The sequence below is a fragment of the Leucoraja erinacea genome, chromosome 23, assembly GCF_028641065.1.
Source record: "Leucoraja erinacea ecotype New England chromosome 23, Leri_hhj_1, whole genome shotgun sequence".
NCBI classification, from domain to species: Eukaryota; Metazoa; Chordata; class Chondrichthyes; order Rajiformes; family Rajidae; genus Leucoraja; species Leucoraja erinaceus.
In genome coordinates, this window is record NC_073399.1 from 8,348,242 (window position 1) to 8,374,492 (window position 26,251).

Below are 26,251 nucleotides of genomic sequence, written 5' to 3' on the forward strand. Positions count from 1 at the left end.
AAATAAGTATATTAAATCTTTTTGCATGTAAACCCTGGTCTGTGGTTGGCATCTATCCACAGATGAGAGGAATATTCCCGAGTGTTTATTTTCTCCTGGCAGATGTCATGAACAGGGTAGCACCGGACAATGGACTGGCGGGCCACACGGCTGAAGGAAGCACCAGTGGGCCGCAGTCTGTAGAGAGAAGCTGCCGTGTCCGGCCTCTGCTCATCCCCCGAGGACCGGAGAAGAGGGTGCAAGGAGATAATAGACAATAGACAATAGGTGCAGGAGTAGGCCATTCGACCCTTCGAGCCAGCACTGCCATTCAATGTGATCATGGTTGATCATCCCCAATCAGTACCTCGTTCCTGCCTTCTCCCCATATCCCCTGACTCCGCTATTTTAAGAGCTCTATCTAGCTCTCTCTTGAAAATATCCAGAGAACCTGCCTCTACCACCCACTGAGGCAGAGAATTCCACAGACTCACCACTCTCTGTGAGAAAAAGTGTTTCCTCATCTCCGTTCTAAATGGCTTACTGTGGCCCCTTGTTCTGGACTCCGAGATGACAGCGGACATGAGAGCAAAGGGATGGTATGAGAACCGGGGCTCACAGTCGGCTGCAGGAGGCGCCCCCAGGGCACAAAGACGAGGAGAGGGACGGCAGTTTGCTGGATGAATCTGACGGAGGCGAATGTTGGAGGCCCTGCTGCAGCCTGGGATTCGCCTGGATCGGGCACCGCTCCAAGAGACTGAGTGTGGGGACCGGATTGGACTTTAAAAATGGCAAATCTTGCGTACTGTCTCAGTGGACTATATTCATACATTTGGTACTAATTGGCGATTGTGCTTAGTTTTGGTATTACTTTACTGAACTGTATGCAAAAAAAAAAATTTCAGTGTGCCTCTACATGTGATATTAAAGAACCATTGAAGTATCTGTTCCTGATGTCTGGACATTGTAAACCCAGGGAAAGCTTGAGGAACTACCCAGCTTTCTCTGCCCGATATTTTGTACGCTCACCTGAGTGCTGTAGTACAAAGTGAGACTCGGTTTCATCTGACAAACATTACTACAATTTGAGACACAAAGTGCTGGAGGGACTCAGCGAGTCAGACAACATCTGTGGAGGGAATGGGCATGACATTTCGGGTCAGGACCCTTCTTCAGACTGATGGAGTAGGGGGGAAGAAAGATGGAAAAGAGAGGTGGGTGGGGGTGGGACAAAGATTGGCGAGTGATAGGTGGATACAAATGAGTGGTGGTGGGGAGGGAGTGATGATGACATTGGTCTACTCTTGTCTGGTCCTGTCAACCGGTGATTGGGTTAAGGAAGAGGAATCAACCAGCTGGTGGTGCTGGTGGTGCAGCTATATCGTGCTGACCAGGCCAAAGAGACATTGATAACAACAACAATGCTTGCAGTGTAACTGCTTGCGGCTGCTGGCGCCGACGATGGCTGCCACAGTGTACTGCTCCTTGCTGTTTTGCATGTGTTTATTCATTTGTGTCGTCTGTGAAAACCCTAAGGTTATGGGCTGCAACCTTCCCCCCAGTGATGAACTGTACACTGCAAGGGCCAGGAAGCAAACGGGCAAGATCATCTCTGACCCCTCTCACCCTGGCCACAAACTCTTTGAATCACTTCCTTCTGGAAGGCGACTCCAGACTGTCAAAGCTGCCACAGTCAGACATAAAAACAGCTCTTTTCCACGACTAGTAGCTCTACTCAATAACCATAAACCTGTAGCCTCCTTTTGCTCTGGTATTTTACTTAATTCACATGTTTAATCAATGTTTTATTATTAATATTTAATGTTTTATTTGTTATTCCTAACTGTCACTGTATGTCGTTGTCACTTGCGGGCGGAGCACTAAGGCATATTCCTTGTATGTGAATACTTGGCCAATAAACTTATTCACTAATTCATTCATTTAATTTTAAATATATATTATTGCTGTTTGTGGGCTGTTTCCCTTTAAGAAGGGCAGCTTGTTACCCAGTGTCACCTGTCCCTGTTCACAGTGGTATTAATGAGGGCCATTGTATCCCCATCACTGCTGTAGCTCTTGGGTGGACTGTTTAGCTGCATGATAACGTCTCTACAGCACAAGATGTTTGTCCCCGCCACTTCTCATTTTGCTATGATTCACCAAACTATTGCGAGGCACTTTCTTAAAAAAGCACTCTCAGAATGTGGGCATTGTCGCCAAGCCTGGTGCTTGTTGCTCTTGGTTAGTTGACCCAGAGATGAGGGCAGTTTCCTGAACCACTAGTTTGAGTGGTAAATACCACATAATCCAGCTGAGCATGTTAGGTTAATATAGAGAGTAGTTAGTAGCTAATAGTCAATCAATAGGTTGTGGAGGTGGTTTACCAGAATGTGCCTGCATGAGGGGATATCAACTACAGGGAGAGTTTGGACAAACTTGGATTGTTTACTCTGGAACACTGGAGGTTGAGAGGAGACCTGGTAGAACTATATAAAATTATGAGAGGCATAGACAGGGAAGACAGTCAGAACCTTTTTTTTTATCAGGATGGGAATATGAAATACCAGAGGACATAGTTTTATAGGTGAAGGGGACAAAGTTCAAAGGAAATGTGTGGGGCAAGTTTTCTACACAGAAGGTGGTGTGTGCTGGAACATACTGCCGGGTTGGTGGTGGAAGCAGATACGACAGTGGCAGTTAAGAGACTTTTGGATGAGGGTATGGATATGTAGGGAAATGGTGGGACATCAATTATGTGCAGGCAGATAAGAGTTGGCCTTGGCATCATATTTGGCACAGACATTGTGGGCTGAAGGACCTGTTCTTGTACTGTTCTATGTTCTAATCATGTTGGAGTTGAAATGTAGTCACTTATAGCCTAGAACAGGTAAGGATGAATTTCCTCACCTTAATATGGTGGTGATGATGGTGTTAAATAAATATATTCAAAAAATAAATTCAATTGCCATTTTCATTTTGTTTTAAATATAACTGCATTTAGATTTCTATGTTGTTGTATAATTTGCATTATTTTGGAAGAGTAAACTTGCTGAATTATTAATCCAGTATTTTAAATGTAAACCTAGTACTATTCAAGTTCAAGTGAGTTTATTGTCATGTGTCCCTGATAGGACAATTAAATTCTTGCTTTGCTTCAGCACACAGAACATAGGCATTTACGACAAAACAGATCAATGTGTCCATATACTATAATATAAATATATACACACATGAATAAATAAAATGATAAAGTGCAAATAACAGATAATTGGTTATTAATAATCAGATTTTTGTCCGAGCCGGTTTTAATAGCCTGATGGCTGGGGGGAAGTAGCTATTCCTGAACCTGGTTGTTGCAGTCTTCAGGCCTTTGTACCTTCTACCTGAAGGTAGCAGGGAGATGAGTGTGTGGCCAGGATGGTGTGGTCTTTGATGATACTGCCAGCCTTTTTGAGGCAGCGACTGCGATAAATCCCCTCGATGGAAGGAAGGTCAGAGCCGATGATGGACTGGGCAGTGTTTACTACTTTTTCTAGTCTTTTCCTCTCCAGTGCGCTCAAGTTGCCATACCAAGCCACGATGCAACTGGTCAGCATGCTCTCTACTGTGCACCTGTAGAAGTTAGAGAGAGTCCTCCTTGACAAACCGACTCTCCGTAATCTTCTCAGGAAGTAGAAGCGCTGATGAGCTTTCTTGATGATTGCATTAGTGTTCTCGGACCAGGAAAGATCTTCAGAGATGTGCACGCCCAGGAATTTGAAGTTCTTGACCCTTTCAACCATCGACCCGTTGATATAAACGGGGCTGTGGGTCCCCATCCTACTCCTTCCAAAGTCCACAATCAGTGCCTTGGTTTTGCTGGTGTTGAGGGCCAGGTTATTGCGCTGGCACCATATGGACAGTTGCTCGACCTCTCTTCGATACTCTGACTCATCCCCATCAGTGATACATCCCACAACAGTGGTGTCGTCAGCAAACTTGATGATGGAGTTCGCACTGTTGAAATAAAGGTTTTGTTTTTGTTCAAGAGATTTTGGCTTGGTTTTAAACAGTAGTGTTTATTTGTTAAGGTGAATTTTTTGAAATCTTGTAAATGTAAACTAAATACCAAATTAAAAATCCATGTTTTAAATTAAGTTACTTGGAGAAAAGAGATGTCGACACGAGTCTGAAGAAGAGTCCTGACTTGAAATGTAGCCTGTCCCTGTTCACCCCCCCACACAGTTTGGTCTGATGAAGGGTGTCAACCTGAAACGTCGCCTATTACTTTTCTCCTGAGATGCTGCCTGTCCCGCTGAGTTACTTCAGCATTTTGTGTCTAACCACAGAGATGCTGCCTGACCTGCTGAATTATTCCAGCACTCTATTCTTTGCAATTTTATTGTGCCTTTCAAATCCAACTTGGTTATTGATTTGAATACTTTATTGTCACATGTGACAAGTCACAGTGAAATTCTTTGCTTGCGTAGCCAAGGTGTGCAGATAGTCATCCAGAAAGTGCTTATCAACCTTTCAAGGGCTGTTACCACTTTGTGAAATTGTGGGGTAGCTAATTTGCAGATAACTTCCACAAATAGCAGGAATGGTCAGATAGTATGTGGAAGGTGTTTTTTATTTTTTGAAATATTAATCAACCGTGTGTACACTGACAAACCATTAATTGTAATTTTTGAAAAAATTCAGATACCAGTATCATGGATCAGCATGCTGAAACATTCAGATGATTCTTGTATTCATCAAGATCTTGACTGGGCTGATCTTGGGTCTTGACTTTCCTGTCTGATAATCCCATAAAATACTTTGTTTATACACTAATATCCCCCTAAAATTATGCACATTGGCCCCGAATAACTCAGCCAATGCAACCTAGAGGTAGAAAGATTCCTAGATTTGCCAACCCTCAGGTGAATACATTCTTTCTCCCTCGGTATTCTCCCTAAGCTCCTCCACCTATATCTCTCCCTCTGGTGTTACATTTCACTCCTTCTCTCTTTATCTGGCACAATTTTGTCTCCTTTACATCTCTCACCTTTGTCCAACCATCTGCCTATCGCCCCCCCCCCCCCCCCCCCCCCCCCCCCCCCCCCCCCCCCCCCCCCCCCCCCCCCCCCCCCCCCCCGTTGTGTACAGCTACTGCTCATGTGGGAAAAAGCTGTTTTTATATCTTGCGGCGGAGGCTTTGGCAGTCTGGAGTCGCTTTCCAGAGGGAAGTGCTTCAGAGAGTTTGTGGCCAGGGTGAGAGGGGTCAGAGACGATCTTACCCACTCGCTTCCTGGCCCTTGCAGTGTACAATTCGTCAATGGGGGGAAGGTTGCCGCCAACAACCTTCTCGGCTGATCGAACGATTTGCTGCAGCTTCCGGATGTCGTGCTTGGTGGCTGCGTCAAACCAAACCATGATGGAGAAGGTGAGGACGGACTCTGTGATGGCAGTATAAAACTGGGCCATCATTGCCTGTGGCAGATTTTGTTATCTGAGCTGCCGCAGGAAGTACATCCTCTGTTGGGCCTTTTTGACTGTGTAGTCGATAGTGGCCTCCCATTTAAGGTCCCTGAAGATGGTTCCAAGGAACCTAGGGTGGCAAGGTGGCACAGAGGTAGAGCCTTACAGTGCTTGCAGCGCCAGAAACTCGGCTTCGATCCCGACTACGGTTGCTGTCTGTACGGAGTCTGTACGTTCTCCCCGTGACCGCGTGGGTTTTCTCCAAGATCTTTGGTTTCCTCCCACACTCCAAAGACGTACGGGTTTGTTGGTTAATTGGCTTGGTGTATATGTAAATTGTCCATAATGTGTGTAGGATAGTGTTAATGTGAGGGCGTCGCTGGTCGGTACGAACTCGGTGGGCCGAAGGGCCTGTTTCCTCGCTGGTGTTGTTGATGGGGAGGGGAGGGGGAGCTGTCTGACCCCAGATTTTGCATTGTCCCGAGGTTCTAACCTGTCCATCCCCTCCACAGGTGCTGCCTGACCCGCTGACAACCCCCAACAATTTGTGTTTTGCTCAATATGCCCAACATCTGCCGTTCCTTGTGCCTCCCCTTGATTCCAGGTTGTTCCACCAGGCAAAAAAACGTCCTTCCTGGTACAGACGCATTGAACATCCCTCTTCGTGTAGATGCATGAACCAAGTTCAACTCCGGGAGCGTGAAGCAGAAGGGCGGTTGTGGTTTCGGGGCGATGGGGAGCTCAGGCGCGGGTGGTCCAGCGGCCAGACATTAGATGCGGCTCGGCAATTGGGACGGTGAGATCGGGTCTGGTCCCACGTTTTGTATCCGAGTGGCCAATGAACTTTTCACCCAGGATGTATCTAAAAGGTCCACAAAGGAGGATAAAATGTTTAAGCACGGTAGGCCTCGCTGCAAATGATTTTACCTGCTATAAAATTGTACCGTGTAACAAATAGACTCGAGTATTTCAACATTTAAAGTCTCCTTTGCAGAATTTGTTGCTTTATTTTTGCCTTTTTTTCTCTCTGGAAGGGACCTTTACATTGGCTGTTGCCATGGGTTAAATGTTACGAGTGCGTTGATAGGCTCTGGGCTCCTGCCGCCAATCTCCCAGCCTCCCAACCCTTTTGACTTAAAGTCTGAACTAATAAAGTGTTAAAGTACCCGGCGGCTCACGCCTCACTAACGCGAGCTATTTTATTTTAAAATATTTGAGAATAGATCGCCAGGAGGAAGGGCGGAAATTATTCCACTCTCTCTCTCCTCTCTGCAGTCTCTACCTCCGGTTGGAGACAAAAGTAACCAATCGTGAAATGCACACACACGCTCGTCGCGTTTCTTGCAAAGAAAAGGGAGACAAGTTTCCGTTTTTATCCCAAGCGTTCAGATTCAATGCAAAATGTGTTTCGTATAATGTCAGACCACAAATAAAATCAATTATTTTTATTTCGCACTTTATTTTAAAGAAAGGAATATGAAAAATACCATTCTGCACAAAATGCAGGGGAAAATATTGCAGTATTTTTTTCAGGTGGTTATTCGTCCATTTTATTTGCAGAGAATTTTTTATTTTTTTTTAAATAAACTTTGTTCAGACTAAAATATAAGCCAAAGGAAAACTGCAAAAAAAAACTTAGCAAATTCTGTGTGTGTGTGTGTGTGTGCTGCGTGCGTCCAATCGTGGCATGGTGTCGGACTCGGCCGTGTTTAAATAAAATGCTTTTGTCAATAATTGTTTTTAAGTGTGCAAGAGATGGTGGTGTGCACGCCCAGCAACCACCAGGCTATTAAAAGCTACGACCTCCGATTATGTGTTTATACCTTGAGGAGGCTCTGATCTACGTGGACTTGGGGTCATTGGTTTTGTCTTTTTTATGTTTTTATTATGTTTTTTATGTGTATACACACGCACACACAAAACAATAATAGTGCACAAAAGACTAAACCAATGGCCCTATATATTTAAAAATAAAAAATAAATCACTCGAGTGGTTTATTGTCATGTCCCAGACATATATTGTGTGCGCGAATATACACTGAACTTAATGTGTGTGTGTACACACACATAATATATATATATATATACATACACATACACACATGCATATACACTGAACTTTTGTTCTCGTTTATTATATTGTTTACAGTGTACCATGTTTACACATTCTGTTGCGCTGCTGCAAGTAAGAATGTCATTGTTCTATCTGGGACACACGACAACAAACCACTCACGAGCCCCGGCCCGGGGAGCGCGGGCGCGCGCCGGGATGGATGGGGGTGGGGGAGGGGGAGCGAGGGAGGCGGTCACGTGACCAGTTGACTGGCTGACAAAAATGGCGGCGATCCCCGAAAACAACATGGATGCCGGAAGATCGGAGTGAAGCAGGAGGCGAGAGAGAGAGAGAGAGAGGGGGAGGAGGGAGGAGGGGGTGGGGGAAGAGGGAAGAGTCAGCGAGAGAAGAAGGAGAAATAATAATAATAATCCAGAGGGCGCGGGGCTCGGCGCCTTCACTCCCGCCCGCCGGCTGGCCGCGGACCGACTTGTGGAGAAAAATAATAATAATAATAATAAATCCCAACATTGTGTGGGGGAAGGTCCCCGCTGAGGGGGGGAAGAGGGGGTAAATAGTGAGAGGAGAGGAGGGGGGGGGGTTTAACTGAAGCCGATTGAACGCCATGAGAGGGAGGAGAGGTAGGCCGCCCAAGACGCTCGATGCTTCGCCGGCCGCGGGTGGCGGCGGGCCGGCGGGCAGCCTGAGGTACCGGGCCGTCGGCACGGGAAGGGGCAGGGGAGCCGACAAGAGAGGCAATCATTCATCGGCCGAAGCTGGCGGCAGAGGGAGTCGGACCCCGAGAGGGGGGAAGACGGCGACTCGGGGCAAGGCCCGGTCGGCGGTGGTGCGGCAGGGCGGCAGGTCCCGCAGGCTGGCCGTCAACAAAGTGATCTACGACGACCACGAGAGCGAGGAGGACGACGAGAGCCTGATGTCGGAGGAGGACGAAGACGAGGAGGAGGATGAGCGAGAGAAGGTGCAAGACGACGAGCATGATTCGGATTACCACCAGGCCAGCGAGGAGGAGGAAGAGGAGGAAGAGGAGGATGATGCGAGCTATTGCACAGAGAGCAGCTTCAGGAGTCACAGCACTTACAGCAGTACTCCAGGTAACATCAACAGGAGCTTTCCTTCCATCCTAAATATATGGTTAGATCATCAGCTAAACGTCAGGTCTGGTTGCATTGTTTGCAAGTCGCACTTGCAGATGCATAGCCCTCAAACTCCTTTGGTACCATGCATGCAACAGTTGCCATTAAGTGACATTTGCAAAAGTGTGGCAAGTTTTTTTTGGTTGGAAAATTTAATCCAACCTAGCTGTCATGGTGATCTGAAGTTGAATGGGTTAGATCATAGTGGATAGCTTGTTCCAACTTTCATCGTTGAATGATTGGGATGTGCCAAAAAATAATGTACACTGGCAACTTGTCTTGCTGTACACCTGCTGTCGCGTTGTTAGAAAGTTGGGAGTGGAAGGGGTTGGTAATTAATAATGTTTAGAGCGACAACTTTGACAGGCCAGATGTTTCTGACATCTGGGAAAGGAAGAATACTGAGGGTTTTTTTTTGTTTTATCCTGACAGTTTAATTTTGAGTTTCTATCTCTTTGCTGTAGTTTAAAGTTTGCTTAAAATTTAGAGGATATATTCAAAAACTGGAAATTTGAAGATTGGAATTGTATCATAACATGGGCAAGCTTGGTAATCTGTTTATTTATCGAGAGAATATTTTAAGTTTTAAGTCAAGACTCCAGTCATGGCAGCTTTGATGGAATTTTTCCAATTGAAATATGGAGTTAATTAATATCAATATTTTAATAAAGTTGGTAACCAGGAGCAAAACCAGATATTTTAATCATGACATAGTTATGAATGAAAATTAATTAAAACGTATTTGAATTTTGAGTTGTTTTAGATTTTTTAAATATAGTGCCACAGATAATTATTTTCAAATATTTTGCATCATACTTTTAAAAAATAAATCAATTTCTGCATAAATATTTGGAAATTAGTTCAGATTTGTTTTTTAAATAAAAGTTAAGTACAGTTTCAAATAATCTTGTTACTAATATAATAAAACCTCCAAATAATTGGTAACTTTTTAAACTAAAAACTTTTTTCCCAATACCCATGTTTTCTCCGTTGTATTAAAGGTAAGTTGGATCTGACTTCAGAATAAATCTGATGTTATCAAAACAGGTCACAGTATGTTTTCTGTTGATCCGTGCACCATAACTACTTATCAGTTGTTTACTTTGGGATCACCTACAGTTTTTAATAATGGATTTTACACTGGATTGCAAAACAAATTTGTTTGACAATATGCTTGTATTATTATTTTAAAATAATTGTCTTTTGGGATTCTGAATTCTTGCCTATATTTAAATATTACAGGCCTCAGCTCTTGTCCTTTTCATTCTAGCGATGTGCAGCTGTGTTTGAAGATTGGTTAGCTTGCCCCTTCTGCATTGTTAGTCACCAAAAATACAGTTCCTTCTTCTACAACAGGCCTGCTTTTCCATGGTGTTCACTTTGTGCAACTGAAACCAAAATCTGAACTAAAATCATTTCCGAATTATCTTAAATGCTCTCCTCCCTAACGTGCTTTCCTTTGGAAACATTAACTAATTCAGCAGTCAGCTGAGGTCCTCTTCTGTGAAGAGTTTTGTATATTTATTAAGTGCATCCCTGCAACTCACTACTTTTATTTTAAGTAACTTAATTATTTTCAAAGCCCATAATTTTATCTCCACATGAGTGCATTTCTCCAGTTTTTTTTTATAACCTACATGTTATTAATACATTATTTGCATGCCTCTGCTTATTTCCCAGTCGTAGTGTATCTCCTCTTTGGAACATTCTTTTGGAATACTTTATCCTTCCTATTTCTTTCAAAAGCTCATCTCTCTTTTGTATTTCAGGTCCTGTGGCTTTCCCCTCTGCCTTTTCTCTCTTTTCTATCCCATCTCCCTACCACCTAAAGTTCATTGACATTGCTATGAGGATTTGGAGCTTTGGAACCATTTGTATTGGCATGCTTTGTAGGGAAAAAACAGCATTACATTTTATTGAAATATATTTATCTTCATTACCAATGGTCAAATTATAATTCTGGAAGAAAGCACTAATTGTTTTTCATCTACCTATGGAGCTGGTGAAAGGCTAAAACACTTGTTAATTTTTGGTAACTATCTGACCATCAATACTTTTTAGTAATAACTTAAAGTGCATCAAGAGAGTTTAATTGTCAAATGTACCAAAACATAACAATGACATTCTTACTTGCAGCAGCATAACAGGTCTATAAACATAATAGTAATAGGTAAATAACATAATAAACAAAAATTGTTCAGTAAATTAAGAAAAAACAATATTAGTGCAACCAATACAGTTTGTAGTTTAGTGGTTTGTAATTTAGTTGGTGTTTGTAGTGTTCAAGGCTGATAGTTGTTGGGAAGTAGCTGCCCCAGAACCTGGAGGTCATGGTTTTCAGATGCCTATACCACCTTCTGTACGGCAGGAGTGAAAGGAGAGCGTGGCCAGTGTGGTGAAGGTCCTTGATGATGTTGGATGCCCTTTTCGAGGCTGTACCTCCTCTAGATCCCTTTCATGGTGGACACAACTTTCAAAATGTGTAATTTTTTGTCTTGTTTTAATTGCCGGCATGGGATTAATACCCAGCATGGTTTTATTCCATGATTCCTAATTTTTTTTAATGACATCGCTACAGAGATGAAGCTGAATAATCTGATCATCGGATAATCAGGTCAGTTAGTTTCTGTCAACAGTCTATAAGGTGAAGCTTTTATTTTAAAGTAGTGTTGTAGTAAAGTTTAAAATTAAGAAATCAGTTTTAAACTAGTTATATTCAGAGTAACTTTTGCAGGTGAACAGGTTGGGTAGGTGGTTTTGTATTGGATGATCAGGATGGAAGATGCGAGGAGTTGTGTTACTGAGTGTTTTGTTGGCAACTTTTGACTACTTTCAAAGAATTATACATTTTTGGGCAGAATCTGAATTTCTGGAAAATGTTCAAATATTGGACTGGAAAAATAACCAATATGTTGGCAAGCATGTGACTTAAATAATTGTAGGTATTGTTACCTAAATTTATTTCACATTGATAAATATGTGACATACTTTGATTGATTGCTGTTGTTTCATGAAAGTTTTTTTTCCCACAATAAACCAACTATTGAAGATTTAAAAAAAAATTAAGATATCTGTTTTCTGACCTGACAGCTAAATCATAATCCAGGTCACCAATTAGGCTGCATAGTTATTAATTTAAATAATGGATTTTTCTTGTAGCAGTCCAGATAATTATTTTAGCGTTTGTCCCTCAAATTTTGAACTAGGTTTCATAACTGATCTGCCAGTTTTATAAAAAGCAATCCTGAATGTAGAATCTTGTACAATTAATTCATTTTCTTATTGACATGATGAGCCCAAGTATACTCCAGTAAGATGTGCATTTAAAAGCAGTTGGAAATGTAAGTGTTCATCAAGTAAATGCTTCTAAATATAAGTGGGAATAGATGTAAACATTGTGTCTGAATTGGATTTATAATATTAGATCCAATGGCAGTACCAAGTACTTGCATCTCCTGCCTTGAATGAACCATCTATCTCTGTTGACACCTCGCCTTTAAATATTTTATGTTGATCTGCTCTCTTCAATTCATCTTGGTTTGATAGAGGTGTTACGTTGAGGGTGGGATAACTAGTAATGAGGTTTGAACTGGATGCAGTTAATTCTTGGGTGGGACAGGGCTGGTAGCCAAGTTGCACAAAGCCAAGTGCTCCAGATAAGTGACCAGCTAATTTGTTGTAGCAGAGGGATGATTGTTGGCAAGGGCATTGACAGAACTTTCTACCCTTTGAATAGTATTGTTGGATTTATTTTTACATGTGCTTAAGTTTGCCATCACTTGAAATATGTTAGCTCTGAATGGAGACTTTCTCAGTACAGCTTTGAAAGCTCTATCCAAATTATGTTTGTTCTGCTGCCGTTCATTTATTCTGTTTTTGAGAAACGGTGTTACAGTGTAGTTGATTTATTTTAAGCATCCAGATCATATCATTGATAGATGGCATGTTTGCCAGTTATCCTTTTTTTTAAAAATCACACTGAGGGAACCTATATCTGATTGCAGTTCCAGGTAGAACTCTGTGAGTATGTGTGTGTGTGTATATAGGATCCACCTGCACAGGGATTGCTGAATCACAGGTCTAGTAGTTTGGTTGGAATTATGGTGGTTGAAGGTAGAACAATAGCCAATGAATAGCAGTCTGATGTAAGTGTCCTTGCTATCATGCGATGAGTGCAGGATCAGGAAAATTGTGTCTTCCAGGACCTTTATGGCAGGGTTAAATCCTTTGCAGAAGTTCAGGCTGTTCGGAGGTGGGAGTTGATGTGCACCATGACCAACTTCTTGAAGGAGTTCATCTTGATGGATGTCAGAATTATTGAGATGATAATGGTCTTCAAAGTGGAAACCTCAGTAAAGGAGTAAGGAGAAGTTAAAGGTGTCCGTGAATAGTCCTGCCAGCTGGTCTGCACAGGTTCTAAGGATGCAGCCCGGTTTTCCATCTGGGATTGTTGCTTTATTTCAGTTCGCTCTCAGGAAGGCCGATCTGATGTCTGCGACGGTAATTACAATGCGGTCTTCTGTGACATGAATTGAGAAGTGTATTTCCTGTTAGATAGAAGAAATGCAGATACTTGAAGAGGTGATATCATATATGCAAATAATTTGTAGAAAAGTATTTTAAATAATTCTAGTTGACCAATTTCTCTATTTTGAACATAATTGTTTTATGTAACAATCCTTTTGTTAAGGCTATTAATTTATTTTTGCAAAAATGGTTGGGAGGCTGATGAAGTAAGGTAACAGAATTAATGTGCATAAAATACCTGATGGTTGCAGTTTATATTTAAAACAAATCATATTTTCTTGAGTTTTCTAAGCAATGAATGAGAAGACTTTTTAAAAAATTTATTTTGAAAATCATAATAAAAAAATCATCAGTGACATTTAAAGAAAAGTAGGAGACTCTTTTATGGTTTGGGGTGGGTCCCCCTTAAATATCTCTATGACACGATTTAATGTGGCTCAGATTCATAATTTGTAATGAGTCGACAATGATATGAAGTGACAGGATTAATACCTATTTATTTACTGACCCATTCAAAAGAAAAGTTTTTTTTCACATGTAAAACTCTGAATTATTTTACCTGAATGAAGTACTTATAAAACTTCTATTCCAATGCAATTGTGAAAATATTTGTATTCCATGTTTAAGTTTTCCTTGGATGGCTTTATGTTTTTAACAGTAAAATTTGAATAGAAAGAATAGCTTATTGATTGACTGAAAACTGAAAAGACAATTGAAGATTAGGCATTTCAGGGCTGGCACGGAAAAGGAGTTGAGACCTTGGACAGATCAGTTATGATTATTTTAAATGATAGGATAGGTTTCAGGGTCCAGAGGGGCCAGACCACTCCTGCTCCCACTGTCTTGTGTTCTTGGTGGAAAAACATGATGGAGAGTATGGTGTAGAAATATAGATGTAAGGAAGAGGTCAGGTTTCTGATAATGAAGTGGATGGGCAGGAAAAATGAGGAGCTGATGGCTTTGGTACAAGTATTCGGTTTGATTCAGAAGATCAGAAAATAGCTTATCTGCATATTCTACAAAGATCGCTTGAACATTTGACATCAAAGGTTTAAAAAAGTATAATTTGTTTGAATTTGGCAGAATTCAAGACCTAACGTTATCTTGATATGTCTGAAACAATGCTGGAGGTGCTGCCTGAACAGTTGAGTTATTCCAACACTTTGTTTTTTTTCAGAGGTGGTTATTTTAGACTTTTCTAGTACAAAAATAAGGAAGTACAGGTCCACCACCGATATTCCGGCACCCTTGGTTTCAGAGTCTTTCTGGATTATCTGTTTTGCCAGATCAACAGAGTTCACGGCCCCCGAGAGGAGTCGAACGGTACCGGAACGATTCACCTGGGTAGCCAAGAGGCTGAGATACCGGCTTGCAAAGTCGATCTCTAAGTCTGCTATGGGAACATCTGCCGGCTCTAGCCGTGCCGTTGTCACAGAGCCCTGGCAGCAAGGGGCAAATTCAACCCGCTTATCGGCCATGGAAGTCTCGGGTAGAGATCGGCCATGGAAGTCTCAGGTAGAGATCGACCACCTCACCCGGACGAAGCACCACATTTTCGGGGGGACTTCTGGTGGGGATTTTAAATGTGGTTTCGTAATTTTGTCTGGATTAAAGGAGTTCTGGACCACCAGTTGCAGGAAAATTGGTACTGTACTTTGTCATTTAAAAGAAACAGTATTGACAGGACTACGGTCTGAAGAAGAGTTTCGGCCCGAAACGTTGCCTATTTCCTTCGCTCCATAGATGCTGCTGCACCCGCTAAGTTTCTCCAGCTTTTTTGTGTACCTTTGACAGGACTACTGTTTTTTTTAAGTTTGGGAATGTGCTTCGTTTTTAAGGAACAAAGTGATCTGTTAAATTGTATTCAATTTATGAACGAATGCACTGCTATAGTTGATTGGTAATATGTGGAATGATCGTGAGTGTTCATCATCTTATGCCTATATTGAGCAGTTAACCTTTAAATTCCATATGAAATTTGCCACTGGCTGCTTTTTTTCTTCTGGTTAGCTTTTGTAACATTGTGTGTGATTGATTCAGTGGTAGTAAACCTTGCAGCTCTGGTCAGAATAAACATACTGCTGACTGGTTATGCTATTGTTGCCACAATCATTTTAGGCAAGCTTGACTGCTTGTTTTGACATTGTACTCAAGTTGGAAAAAGCTGCATCGCATTCGAAGAGCTGAGTTATTTTTGTTCCAGTTTTCCTTTTTTCCCCCTTCCACTTTCTCTAATTTTAAGATAATGTGCATTAGCGTATGATGCTACAGGTAACAGCTGATCTTCAAATGGAGATGTAGTTCAGTTGTTACATGGACCAGTTAGCAAGTCTGTGGTTGTTACTGGTCTGATTAATTACCACATTACCGAGCTTGTGAGACGGATTTAGGTTCTCATAACACAGTCATTTTAATGGAGTTTATTAAACGTGTTTAATTTAGAGCTGAATTTTTCAAAAAACATCATTATTCGATGTAAATTAAAACAAAATATTGTTTTTTTTTAATTCACGGAAAGGGACAAAACTTGCATATGATAGCAATCTATCTTTATTTCAATATAATGGACTGGCAATTATTGCTTTCACCTTAAATCTTCACAATATTTAATAAAAAATGCTAGCATCTGGTTTTGCTGCACAGGAAAGTTCAAATTGGGTTTGCACTGATATTAAGCAAGGTATTACCTTCTTCAAGAACAGGGTTACTGAACTCGATGCTTGTGCTTCTCCATTGACAAAAATATTTCTGTATAGTGATGAAAGCCAATAATTTCTGCTAGGTTTATGCACTACTTCTGTTAAGTGTTGAATTAGGTTGATAGTGATGCAAGTGAAAGAATGTTTTCCACAACAAACCAGTGTATTCCCACTTAAATACGTACAAAGCTCATAATGTTGTGCATAGATAATATGATCTTGGTTTACTAATGGAGTAGTTAATCACAGGAAACATAAGGTCTTTGAAATAAATTCTGCGCTTGGATAAAAATAAGGAAAGCAGTAATGTTGATAATGATGCTGATGCATGTTGGACTTTATCTAAGAAAATGTGTGTGAAGTTAACCATAACGCAACTAAAAACTTTGACATTCTGCTTGAAACAAAATCAAATTTTTATTCCCCTTCCTCGTCGCTCCTTTTTTGGCTATGTGTAAAGGGCCTGTCCCACTGTAGGAGGTAATTCAAGAGCTCTCCCGAGTTTAAAAAAAAAATTAAAAAAAAATCAAACTCGTGGTAAGTACGTAGAATGTACATAGCGGGCACGTCGGAGCTCGGGATGTCTCTTAGCGGCTCGTAACGCTAACGGCAGGTACTCGGGAAACGCGGTAAGCTCGTGAAGATTTTTCAACATGTTGAAAAATGTCCTCGAGAGCCCCGAGTACCTACAAGCGGCTATTGCCATAAATCTCGGAGTTGGAATCAGGGGAAACTCGGGAGAACTCTTGAATTACCTCGTACATTGGGATAGGCCCTTAAGTTTTCATGTATGTTCTCCTGTGAAGTGTCTTGTTCTATATTAAAGTTGCTCTTTTAAATGCAACAAATGCAACGATAATTTGTGGTATTTATACATTTCTGAAACATGGTATGGCGTAGGTCTGCTTAAATTACAATATAATGTATTCTGCAATAACATGCCTGTTACACCCATTCTCACTCCTGGGTCTCACCTTCCTCTTGACTATTCCGAGAGTTGTTTGCCCATTCAGTCTTTCATCCAGGTTTAGTCTTTGACCCAGGGCTTGCCAAAAGTGTTTAATTGTCATGTGCACCAGGACTGGAACAATTATATTTTTAATTACTGGAGATTTGCAGGCACATTAATGCAACACATCAAATAAATATACAATAAACGATAATACAATAAATTATCAGTTATGCTAGTAACAACCTATTCGTGCAGCACTTTATTCAAACTAAACCAATCACGTTCTTGGAAAGGAGCAAAGTTTAACAATTCATCAAGGGATGTGTTTTAGAAAGAATGAGTTGCCGGGTAAAACAACTCGGGTTACAATTTAATGGCATCATTTAAACACACACACACACACACACACCCCTACACACCCACACACCCACCCACACACCCCCCCCCCCCCACACCCCCTGCCCACACACACACACACACACACACACACACACACACACACACACACACACACACACACACACACACACACACACACACACACACACACACACACACACACACACACAGATATGAATAACCTATTTGGTTTCTGCAAAATACTGCAACTACAAAAAGTAAAACACAATTAACTGTAATTTTCTGTTTCATCAGCTGCTTGATCACAATTATTTTAAAATTCTTCCATGATTTAGGTAGGGTCTCAGACTTAAAGGAATAATTTACAGTTGTATAAAAGGTATTGTTGTATGTTTTTAATGGCTTTGCTTTTTCTTTGGCTTCTGACTAGAATGGGCAGAGGATTCCATTCATGTCTCTGCCACAAGTTTAAGTGTCTTGCCCATGTCCATGTAATGACTGTGTATGTTACTGTATGAATTTATTACTCCATGAATGATATCATGGTCATCCTACTGGTACTTAGTACAGGTATGATAGTACCTATCTTAGAACTGAACCTGTCTCGGGAACTGTGAAGAAACCGTGGTGGGGGTGTTATGGCCTGGGCATGTGTGGCTGCTGAAGGTACTGGCTCACTTATCTTCATTGATGATACAGCTGCTGATGGTGGTAGCATAATGATCCCAAACATACTTCTAAAGCAACAAAGGAGTTTTTCAAAGCTAAAAAATTGTCAATTCTTGAGTGGCCGAGTCAATCACCCGATCTGAACCTAATTGAGCATGCCTTTTACATGGTGAAGGGAAAACTGAAGGGGACTAGCCCCCAAAACAAGCATAAGCTAAATATGGCTGCAATACAGGCCTGGCAGAGCATCACCAGAGAAGACATCCAGCAACTGGTGTTTAAGAAGGATCTGCAGATGCTGGAAAATCGAAGGTACACAAAAAAGCTGGAGAAACTCAGCGGGTGCAGCAGCATCTATGGAGTGAAGGAAATAGAAGGGTTTCAGCCCGAAACGTTGCCTATTTCCTTCACTCCATAGATGCTGCTGCACCCGCTGAGTTTCTCCAGCTTTTTTGTGTATCTCCAGCAACTGGTGATGTCCATGAATCGCAGACTTCAAGCAGTCATTGCATGCAAAGGAAAGAAAAAAATACTAAACATGACTACTTTCATTTACATGACATGTTTGTGTCCCAAACATTATGGTGCCCTGAAACGGGGGACTGTGTATAAACACCGCTGTAATTTCTACATGGTGAAACCAAAATGTATAAAAATGGCCTTTATTAAAATCTGACAATGTGCACTTTAACCACATTACAAATTACAATCTATTACAAATCTCAAATTGTGGAGTACAGAGGAAAATAAATAAATGATGGGTCTTTGTTCCAAACATTATGGCGGGCATTGTAGATCCATGTTCTAATTTGAAGATTTATCATTGCTGAAGTAATATGTCCTCAAGCAGATCGCTCCACTCGCTCCAACGCTGGGTTTGAGCTAATCAAATTAAAAAAATTAAACACTGTCACTGTTGGTAATAACAAAACCCAAACTGCCAAAAGTGTAGCTGTTTAGTATGATTTAGATGCAGCCTATTTTCAGTAATATGGATTTTAAAGAAAAATTTATTTCTTGATTACATCTGCATTGTGATTGCAATTTATCCACTTCCTCTGATATTGGGTGCATCGGGTTACCACTGTATCCAAATATGGTGTGGGGACAAAGTAGTTGAATGCTCCTCCAACCAAGTAGTTCACAGACTCTCCAAATGTAACTTATGGTGCAAAAATCATATGTGGAGTTGGTTACCAGCATGTTACTGCTTTTAGGACAATTAAAACTGGGAGAAAAATGAAGCAATTAATTTGAAAACTTGGGCATATAGAAGTAATAGTATTGTTACTGACTAACTAGTTACATTGGAAAGTTGCAGAAATTTTAATTATTTTTCTCTACTGTTGTATTTACAGGAAGGAGAAAGCAGATAAGGGTCCATCGGGCACGATCACCGCTATTTGAAGAGACGGACATTATTCCTCTTGATATTCCAAAATGTTCTGAGGATTTATTGGTGCCCAGTGAACAACTGTTGAGCATAATTGCTATTTATGAGGTGTTGAATAATTTTGGAACAGTTCTACGACTTTCACCTTTCCGATTTGAAGACTTTTGCGCTGCTGTGGTTGGTCAAGAGCAGTGCACGTTAATTGCAGAAATGCACATTGCTTTGTTGAAAGCAATTTTACGGGAAGAGGATTCCTCTAATACCGCATTCGGTCCTGCTGACTTAAAAGATAGCATCAATTCTACGTTGTATCTTATTGATGGAATGACATGGCCAGAACTGGTGCGGACCTATTGTGAGAGTGACCCGGAATACCAACATGTGCTCCCCTATCAGGAAAAGGATGACTACCCATATGGACCAATAGAAAACAAAATTAAAGTTCTTCAATTTTTAGTGGATCAGTTCCTGACAACGAACATTGCCCGCGAGGAGTTAATGTCTGAGGGTGTAATACAGTATGATGACCACTGTCGTGTTTGTCACAAGCTTGGTGATCTTCTTTGCTGTGAAACTTGCTCAGCGGTGTACCATTTGGAATGTGTGAAGCCACCACTTGAAGAGGTGCCAGAGGATGAATGGCAGTGTGAGATATGTGTGGCACACAAAGTGCTTGGGGTTTGTGATTGCGTGCCTGAAATCCAAAAAAATAAACCCTATGTTCGACATGAGCCTATAGGATATGACAGGCACAGAAGGAAATATTGGTTCCTGACCAGAAGGATTATTATGTAAGTATACTTTGTTACAATCTTAGTAGTAATGGAACATGTCCATTTAAAAATGTACTTCTGGCCATTGTAAATAGACTTTAGTTAAATTGGCATCGCAGAATTTTAATAAATCAATCAGGGTGAATGAGTAAATCTTTGGGATGCTGTAAAACTTTGTTAAAGGATGAAAAAGTAGAGATTTGGGAAGCAGGGAGTGATCGCCACATTTAATGATTTGAGGAGATTCTTTCAAGAAGCTTTAGATAAGTTTGCACGTGTTTTGTTTTCTGAAAAGTAGGAATCCATTTCATTCAACTTGTAAAGCTGCATTGTGATATATTAGGCAAGCCTTTGTGTCAACATTAATGCACATAAATACATTTCTTTCAATGTATATCCCCAAGTAAAACTGGCTAGTTAAATCAAATGTTATGCAAAATTTATTGCAAGTCGTATGTAAAATTTACATAATGTGAAAGATATTACTTTATTTTTTTTTAAAGTGAAGACACGTTCATGTTGTATCCAATCCAGTAGTCTTGTTGACTTCAGGTTGTTTGCAAATTATAGTATCCTAAGCTGCATTTTCAACTTGCAAACCTGATGCAGTGCATTTCTGAGGCATTGAACAAAGGTTCTTTGTACATCTTTCAGTGAATCAAGTGGCTCTGGGACGTGCAAAACAGAGGAAGTTGTCACATTGTTTAGGCAAAGGTTTCCCAACCTGGGGGAAATTTTGCCTACCCAGGGGGTAAATTTGTTGATTCTGGATTTGTACATACTTTTTCTCATTAACTGACTGGTTCTGGTATACGGTATCTGTTCATCGTTAGATGTTCATAAATAAGTGAAATAACATTGTTATGTGCTATTAAAGTCGCCTGGGGTAAACGGGACAAAAACGGTTGGAAACCCTTGGTTTAGGCCATCTCTACTACACACAAAATAGTCGAAGAACCTCTTTGTGTGAATTATTGTGACTTTGTAATAAGAAAATTACAATTCAGTATATAAAATGTCTGAAATATTGAAAGAGTTGGTAGATATTTGAAATATCAAAGTATACTTTTTAATTGTTGTACTTGGTTTTGTAAGCTTACCTTCTCTTCATTGCTTTGTTATTTTGCAATTTATTTTTTATTCTGGACTACTGAGGTAATCTGGTTAGGGATTTGAGTTATTTGTGAAACTTTTTTCTTCTTGTCCCTTGATAGATTTTTTTTAATTCACTGGCTCCCAAGAGATAATTATTTCCAATTAGGTACTTTTCTCATGAGCACGTATAATCTGACATTTCATTATAACCTTTCAATATGAATGTTAGGAAATATGTTTTCTTGTACGTATTAGAGGTTGTGTTGGTAGAACATCTTAGGTGGCATATGTGGGAAAAAGAAACAGTTAATATTTCAGATGGAAGACCCTTCATCAGAACTGAAAGAGCAATTTAGACAAAGTAGTAGAGAAGATGAGAAATGGTAATGGGTGTTGTGTTTTGCTAATGTTATGTCCAGGAGGTTGTATAATCATGGGGCTATGCCAGAATATACAAACGAAAGAAAGGGGGAAGACAACAGTGACAATATAACCATGGGTATTTCTTTAGCAATTTAAAGAAGCCAATTAACCTGCATACCCGCACATCTTTGGAATGTGGGATAAAAATGGAGCACCCAGTAGAAACCCATTGGGGTCACAGGCAGAATGTGCAAATTCCATTCTGATAGCACCCAAGGTCAGGATCGAACCCGGTACTGGCACTGTGAGGCAGTAACTCTACCAGCCCCATCAATGTGCCGCTCTAAATTGCATTTGCTCCATTTACAAGACATCTTTATAGGTGCCACAGAAATTTCTTCCTTCTGCCTTCTGTGATTTACCCACTATTGGAGTGAACATAGCTTTTGAATGCATTGAATCTATATTCTACACTCTATTCTTGCCCCTTCTTAGTTTGGCTTAGAGAAACAGCGCGGAAACAGGCCCTTCGGCCCACTGAGTCCGCACCGACCAGCGAACCCCACACATTAACCTATCCTACACACACTAGGGACAATTTATATAATATTAACCTACAAGCAAATTAACCTACAAACCTGTACATCTTTGGAGTGTTGGCGGAAATCAACGATCTTGGAGAAAAACCCACACAGTTACGTGTAGAAGAACTCCGTACAGACTACTAGCATCGAACCCGTTTCTAGTCAGGCAGCAACTCGCAACGCCAGGTCTCTGGGTCCTCATTTTCTATGCTGTATTATCCTTTGCAATTTATGTCGGATCCAATGAGATTCTCGACCACCGTTTTCACAACTCCCACGCATCCCCACTCTGCTCCCATTTTTCTTTCATCTTCCATTCATCCTCTGTTCCCATCCACCCGCCATCCATCCCTCTGGTTCTACATTTCGCTCCCCACCTAAACAGAGCACTAGAAGTACCCTTTTGTCTTCTCCTTGGTACCTCAGTTTTTTTCCCCTCCCTATCAATGAAGAAAATATTAGAACCAAATACCATTTCGGTTTCCGCATTCATTAGTAGATTACATAAAACCTTTGCATCATTTATGTCAGTTATCCAATATAGATTCTCGACCATGCCGATCCATTTCTAAACAACTAGAAACCCACGCATCCCCACGAGCCTGCACCCCATTTTTCTTTCATCTTCCATTCATCCTACCTGCCTTCTCTCCATACCCCCACCCGCCCATCATCATCCCTCTTAAATATAGGTTCTACATTTCACTCTCCCACCTACCTCTCTTTATCAAGGATTTCCCCTTTATCCTAGCTGTGACCCCTTTGTTGGTCTTCTCCACATTACAACCTGGGTTACTGTATCTCTATTTTGTTTTCTCCCTCTCAATCCTATGCAATGAAGAAAATCTATGGCAATAATGTCCTTCCTCAGATTTGGAGACCAAAACTAGAGAGGTGTGGTAGAACTGAAGGAGACAAATAAATACAATTATTTAGATTTATGTGGTTCGGTCCTTGTCCCTCAAATTTGGGATGCCCAGAATCACATTCTTTCTGTGAGGTAATTTTTGTGTACCATGACGAGGTACAGTAAAACTCATTTGTGGGTGCCACCAAAATGGATATCATTTATCCACAAACTGCATCTGCCAAACATTTGCCCACTCACCCAGCCTATCCAAGTCACCCTGCAGTCTCCTAGTTCCTCAATAACACTTTATTAGTGTTATGCAAATATATTGTAAATATCCCAGTACTGATAATAGTCAATGGGAGGGACTCTTTTTCGTAGATGACTATAATGCCATATGAAGATCCATATAATTCTAAAGCATAAAGCCTCTACAAAGTGTAATGGGTATTCATCCTATAAGGGATAAAGGGTTTTAAAGGAAGCAGGTGCTATAACCAAACTTTTCAATTATTTGCATTCTGAAACCTTTCCTTTTAAATTGGACGTCGTATCTCAGTCAACCTGCTATTTAAGAAATATGAAGTGAACGAAAACTAGTAATGAGCGGCTGGTTAGTCACGCACCTATTGTTGTGAAATTGATGGTCTGAATTAAAGCTCAGTGAATTGAAAGCAGGTTATATTGACCTAGCTAGGAAAATGACTGAAGAGCCAAAGACAGAATTGGGGTACTCAACAGAAATTCAGAATTGCTGCATGTGCCCAGTTATGTCCTGCTAAGAGCAACGATGGGATGTTCACCATAGTTACACATGGGTTAAATGGAGAGATAGAGAGCCGGATATCCAATGTTGTCAAATTGATGGAATTATAAACAATGTAAAGGGAAACATTATTTACAGAATTAATAATAGTTTAAACAAGTAGGTAATATTGTGTAAAGTGGAGTTTGGTGCTGGCAGATGTAAAGCTAGATTAGACCTGAAAGGAGTATGCTTTCTAAATAGTGAAAACATAGAAACATTGAAGATTCAACTCAGCTTTTGGTGATAGGCAACTGTTGTTTGCATTTTTGTTAAGATGTAGAGTACAGTTGTTGAAAACAATCGGTTAAATACAAAAACAGATTATCTTGCAAGAAATGACTGGGCTTGAGTACAGTTGTTTAGAATAGTGAGAAGATCTTGATTGAAGCAACGTTTCTGTGGGATCTTGACAGGGTAAACATGGCGAGAATGTTTCCTCTGTTGGGACAGTGCATAATTGAGGGGCCAGGGGGGAATCAGTGTTTAAAAATAAGAGTTACCTGGTTCTTTGGAACTAACTTCCTCAAAGGGCAGGGAAAGCAGAGCCTTGGTAAATTTTGCAGATAGAGGTTGATACTCTAAGCAAGGGGTTTAAAGGTTACCGCACGATTAAGCAGGAATGCAGAGATGTGGTTACAATCAGATCAGTCATCTTATTTAGTGGAGGAGCAGACTAGGTACTGAGAGGCCTATTTTCATAGTTTTTTTTGATACAAGCTAAGGCAGATGTATGAATTTTGTTGTGGATTGGTTATGATCTCATTGAAGGGTAAATGGTCTACTCCTGTTCCTATGTTTTGAATAGACTACAAATGTTTGATTTTTCTCCCCGAGATATTTCCATTCCCTCCTGAGTGGCTGGATAGTGAATTCATGCTTTAGGATTATTCTCCTTGATGCCCTTTCCTTCCTTGTGTTGTTGAGGAGAAGTTTATATTTCTTGTCTTAGTTTTTGGGGTTACAGGATGAAACATCTATATCTATCTTCTATATAATATTAAAACTGTGTGCCTGCTGGCTGGCTGCTAGCTTTCTGCCTGACTTGTGGTTGCCAGCCTGTGGGTGCCAGCCTTTGATTCGTTGACCTTCTTCCCCTCCTGCAGGATTGGTGACATTTGTTGCACTATTTGGATTACCTTTCTGTACCTGACCTGCGCATCTCTGATCATCCTTCATTACATGTGATGATGGTCCCAAAGTGCTGATTTCTCTGACATTCAAACAAAACCACAGAAGCTGTATCCTCAGCCGCTCTGCATTTTAAAACTAAATAGATTTTTTTCCCAGTTCTGGCAAAGGGTTTTCAACCTCTGGCATTAATCCTGTTTCTCCGTCCACTCGTGTTGCCTCACTGGAATGTTTTCAGCATTACATCTACTAATCTCTTTGATTCAGTGGTGTGTCAGTCATATGGGCATGTTGCCACAAGGCCAGTAGTGTATTGTTAGGTCTGTAGCTGTTTCTGAATCAGTAGGACATTGGAATGATTGCAGGTAGGAACTGCAGATGCTGGTTTAAACCAAAGATAGACACAAAATGCTGGAGTAACTCAGCGGGACAGGCATCATCTCTGGATAGAAGGAATGGGTGACGTTTTGGGTTGAGGCCCTTTACAGACTGAATCAGGGGAGAGAGAGAGAGGGAGAGACAGAGATAAGGAAATGTAAGATGTGAAAACGAAACAAGGGGGATGGAGATCAAAGAAAAATGTAGAATAGATCATTGTTAGCTGAGTTACTTCAGCGTTTTGTGTATACCTTGGAATGATATTGTGGCAGAATTGCACTGTGATTATTTCAAACGCGTTATTCTGCTGCCATATTTGACCAGATTAAGACATTATTCATTAACGTATGTTTCCTGTTGTTTAACTGAACCATACAATGGGATAGTTGGGTGTGTTTCGTCTAATTTCAGTTCAGTAGTTTCATGATTTCAGTTGAGGAGGAGACATTAAAGCTGCCACGATGCAGAATAAAGAGGAGCATTGTTGGTTGCAATTTTGAGTCGAGGGTTCATTGCCTTTTTTCGTAGAGGGAGCACAACATACTAATGAGATGGCAGCTGAATACTTTATCAGTTGTAATTAAATTGGGAAATGCTTTCAACAGTTGTGCAGGATTCCTCCTTGCTTGCTAGCAAGTTTGAAATTTGTTTGAAAGATAAAACAATGATGGTTGGGTGGTTTAATAATTCCTGAAAACATGCAAATTGCACTTAGAAAACACTGACTGAAAAATAAAATGACTATCTGTAATTTGGGGTAAAGTAGGGATTTTCAGTACAAGAAAGCATTGATGAGGTGAACAATCAGCCAAGGTCTTAGTGAATGAATAGCCTAAGTGACTATTCCTGGTTCTATTTCTGAAGAAGGGTCTCCACCCCAAACATCACCCATTCCTTCTCTCCAGAGATGCTGCCTGTCCCGCTAAGTTACTCCTACTTTTTGTATCTATCTTGTATTTCTTATGTTCTTGTGTCGATATTTAGATTTGTCTCAGAAACGGATAAGTTTTAAAGGGAAGAAGCAAGAATAATTAGGTTCAAATG

The 26,251-nt window shown here is 40.7% G+C and overlaps 1 protein-coding gene across 13 annotated transcripts in view; it reads left to right on the forward strand.

The window, feature by feature from the left end:
- The first annotated feature begins 6,143 nt into the window (after positions 1-6,143).
- The window catches only part of bptf (bromodomain PHD finger transcription factor), a 108,696-nt gene continuing 88,588 nt past the window's right edge, over positions 6,144-26,251 (forward strand). For 12 of the 13 annotated variants that reach the window (XM_055653768.1, XM_055653775.1, XM_055653770.1 and 9 more), the window contains exons 1-2: positions 8,085-8,586; positions 19,194-20,019. In XM_055653768.1, coding sequence (XP_055509743.1) covers positions 8,100-8,586; positions 19,194-20,019 — 1,313 coding nt within the window. In that variant the 5' untranslated portion in view covers positions 8,085-8,099. Of the gene's footprint in view, positions 6,323-8,084; positions 8,587-19,193; positions 20,020-26,251 lie in introns of those variants that run through there. The other variant, XM_055653777.1, reaches the window with a different exon arrangement.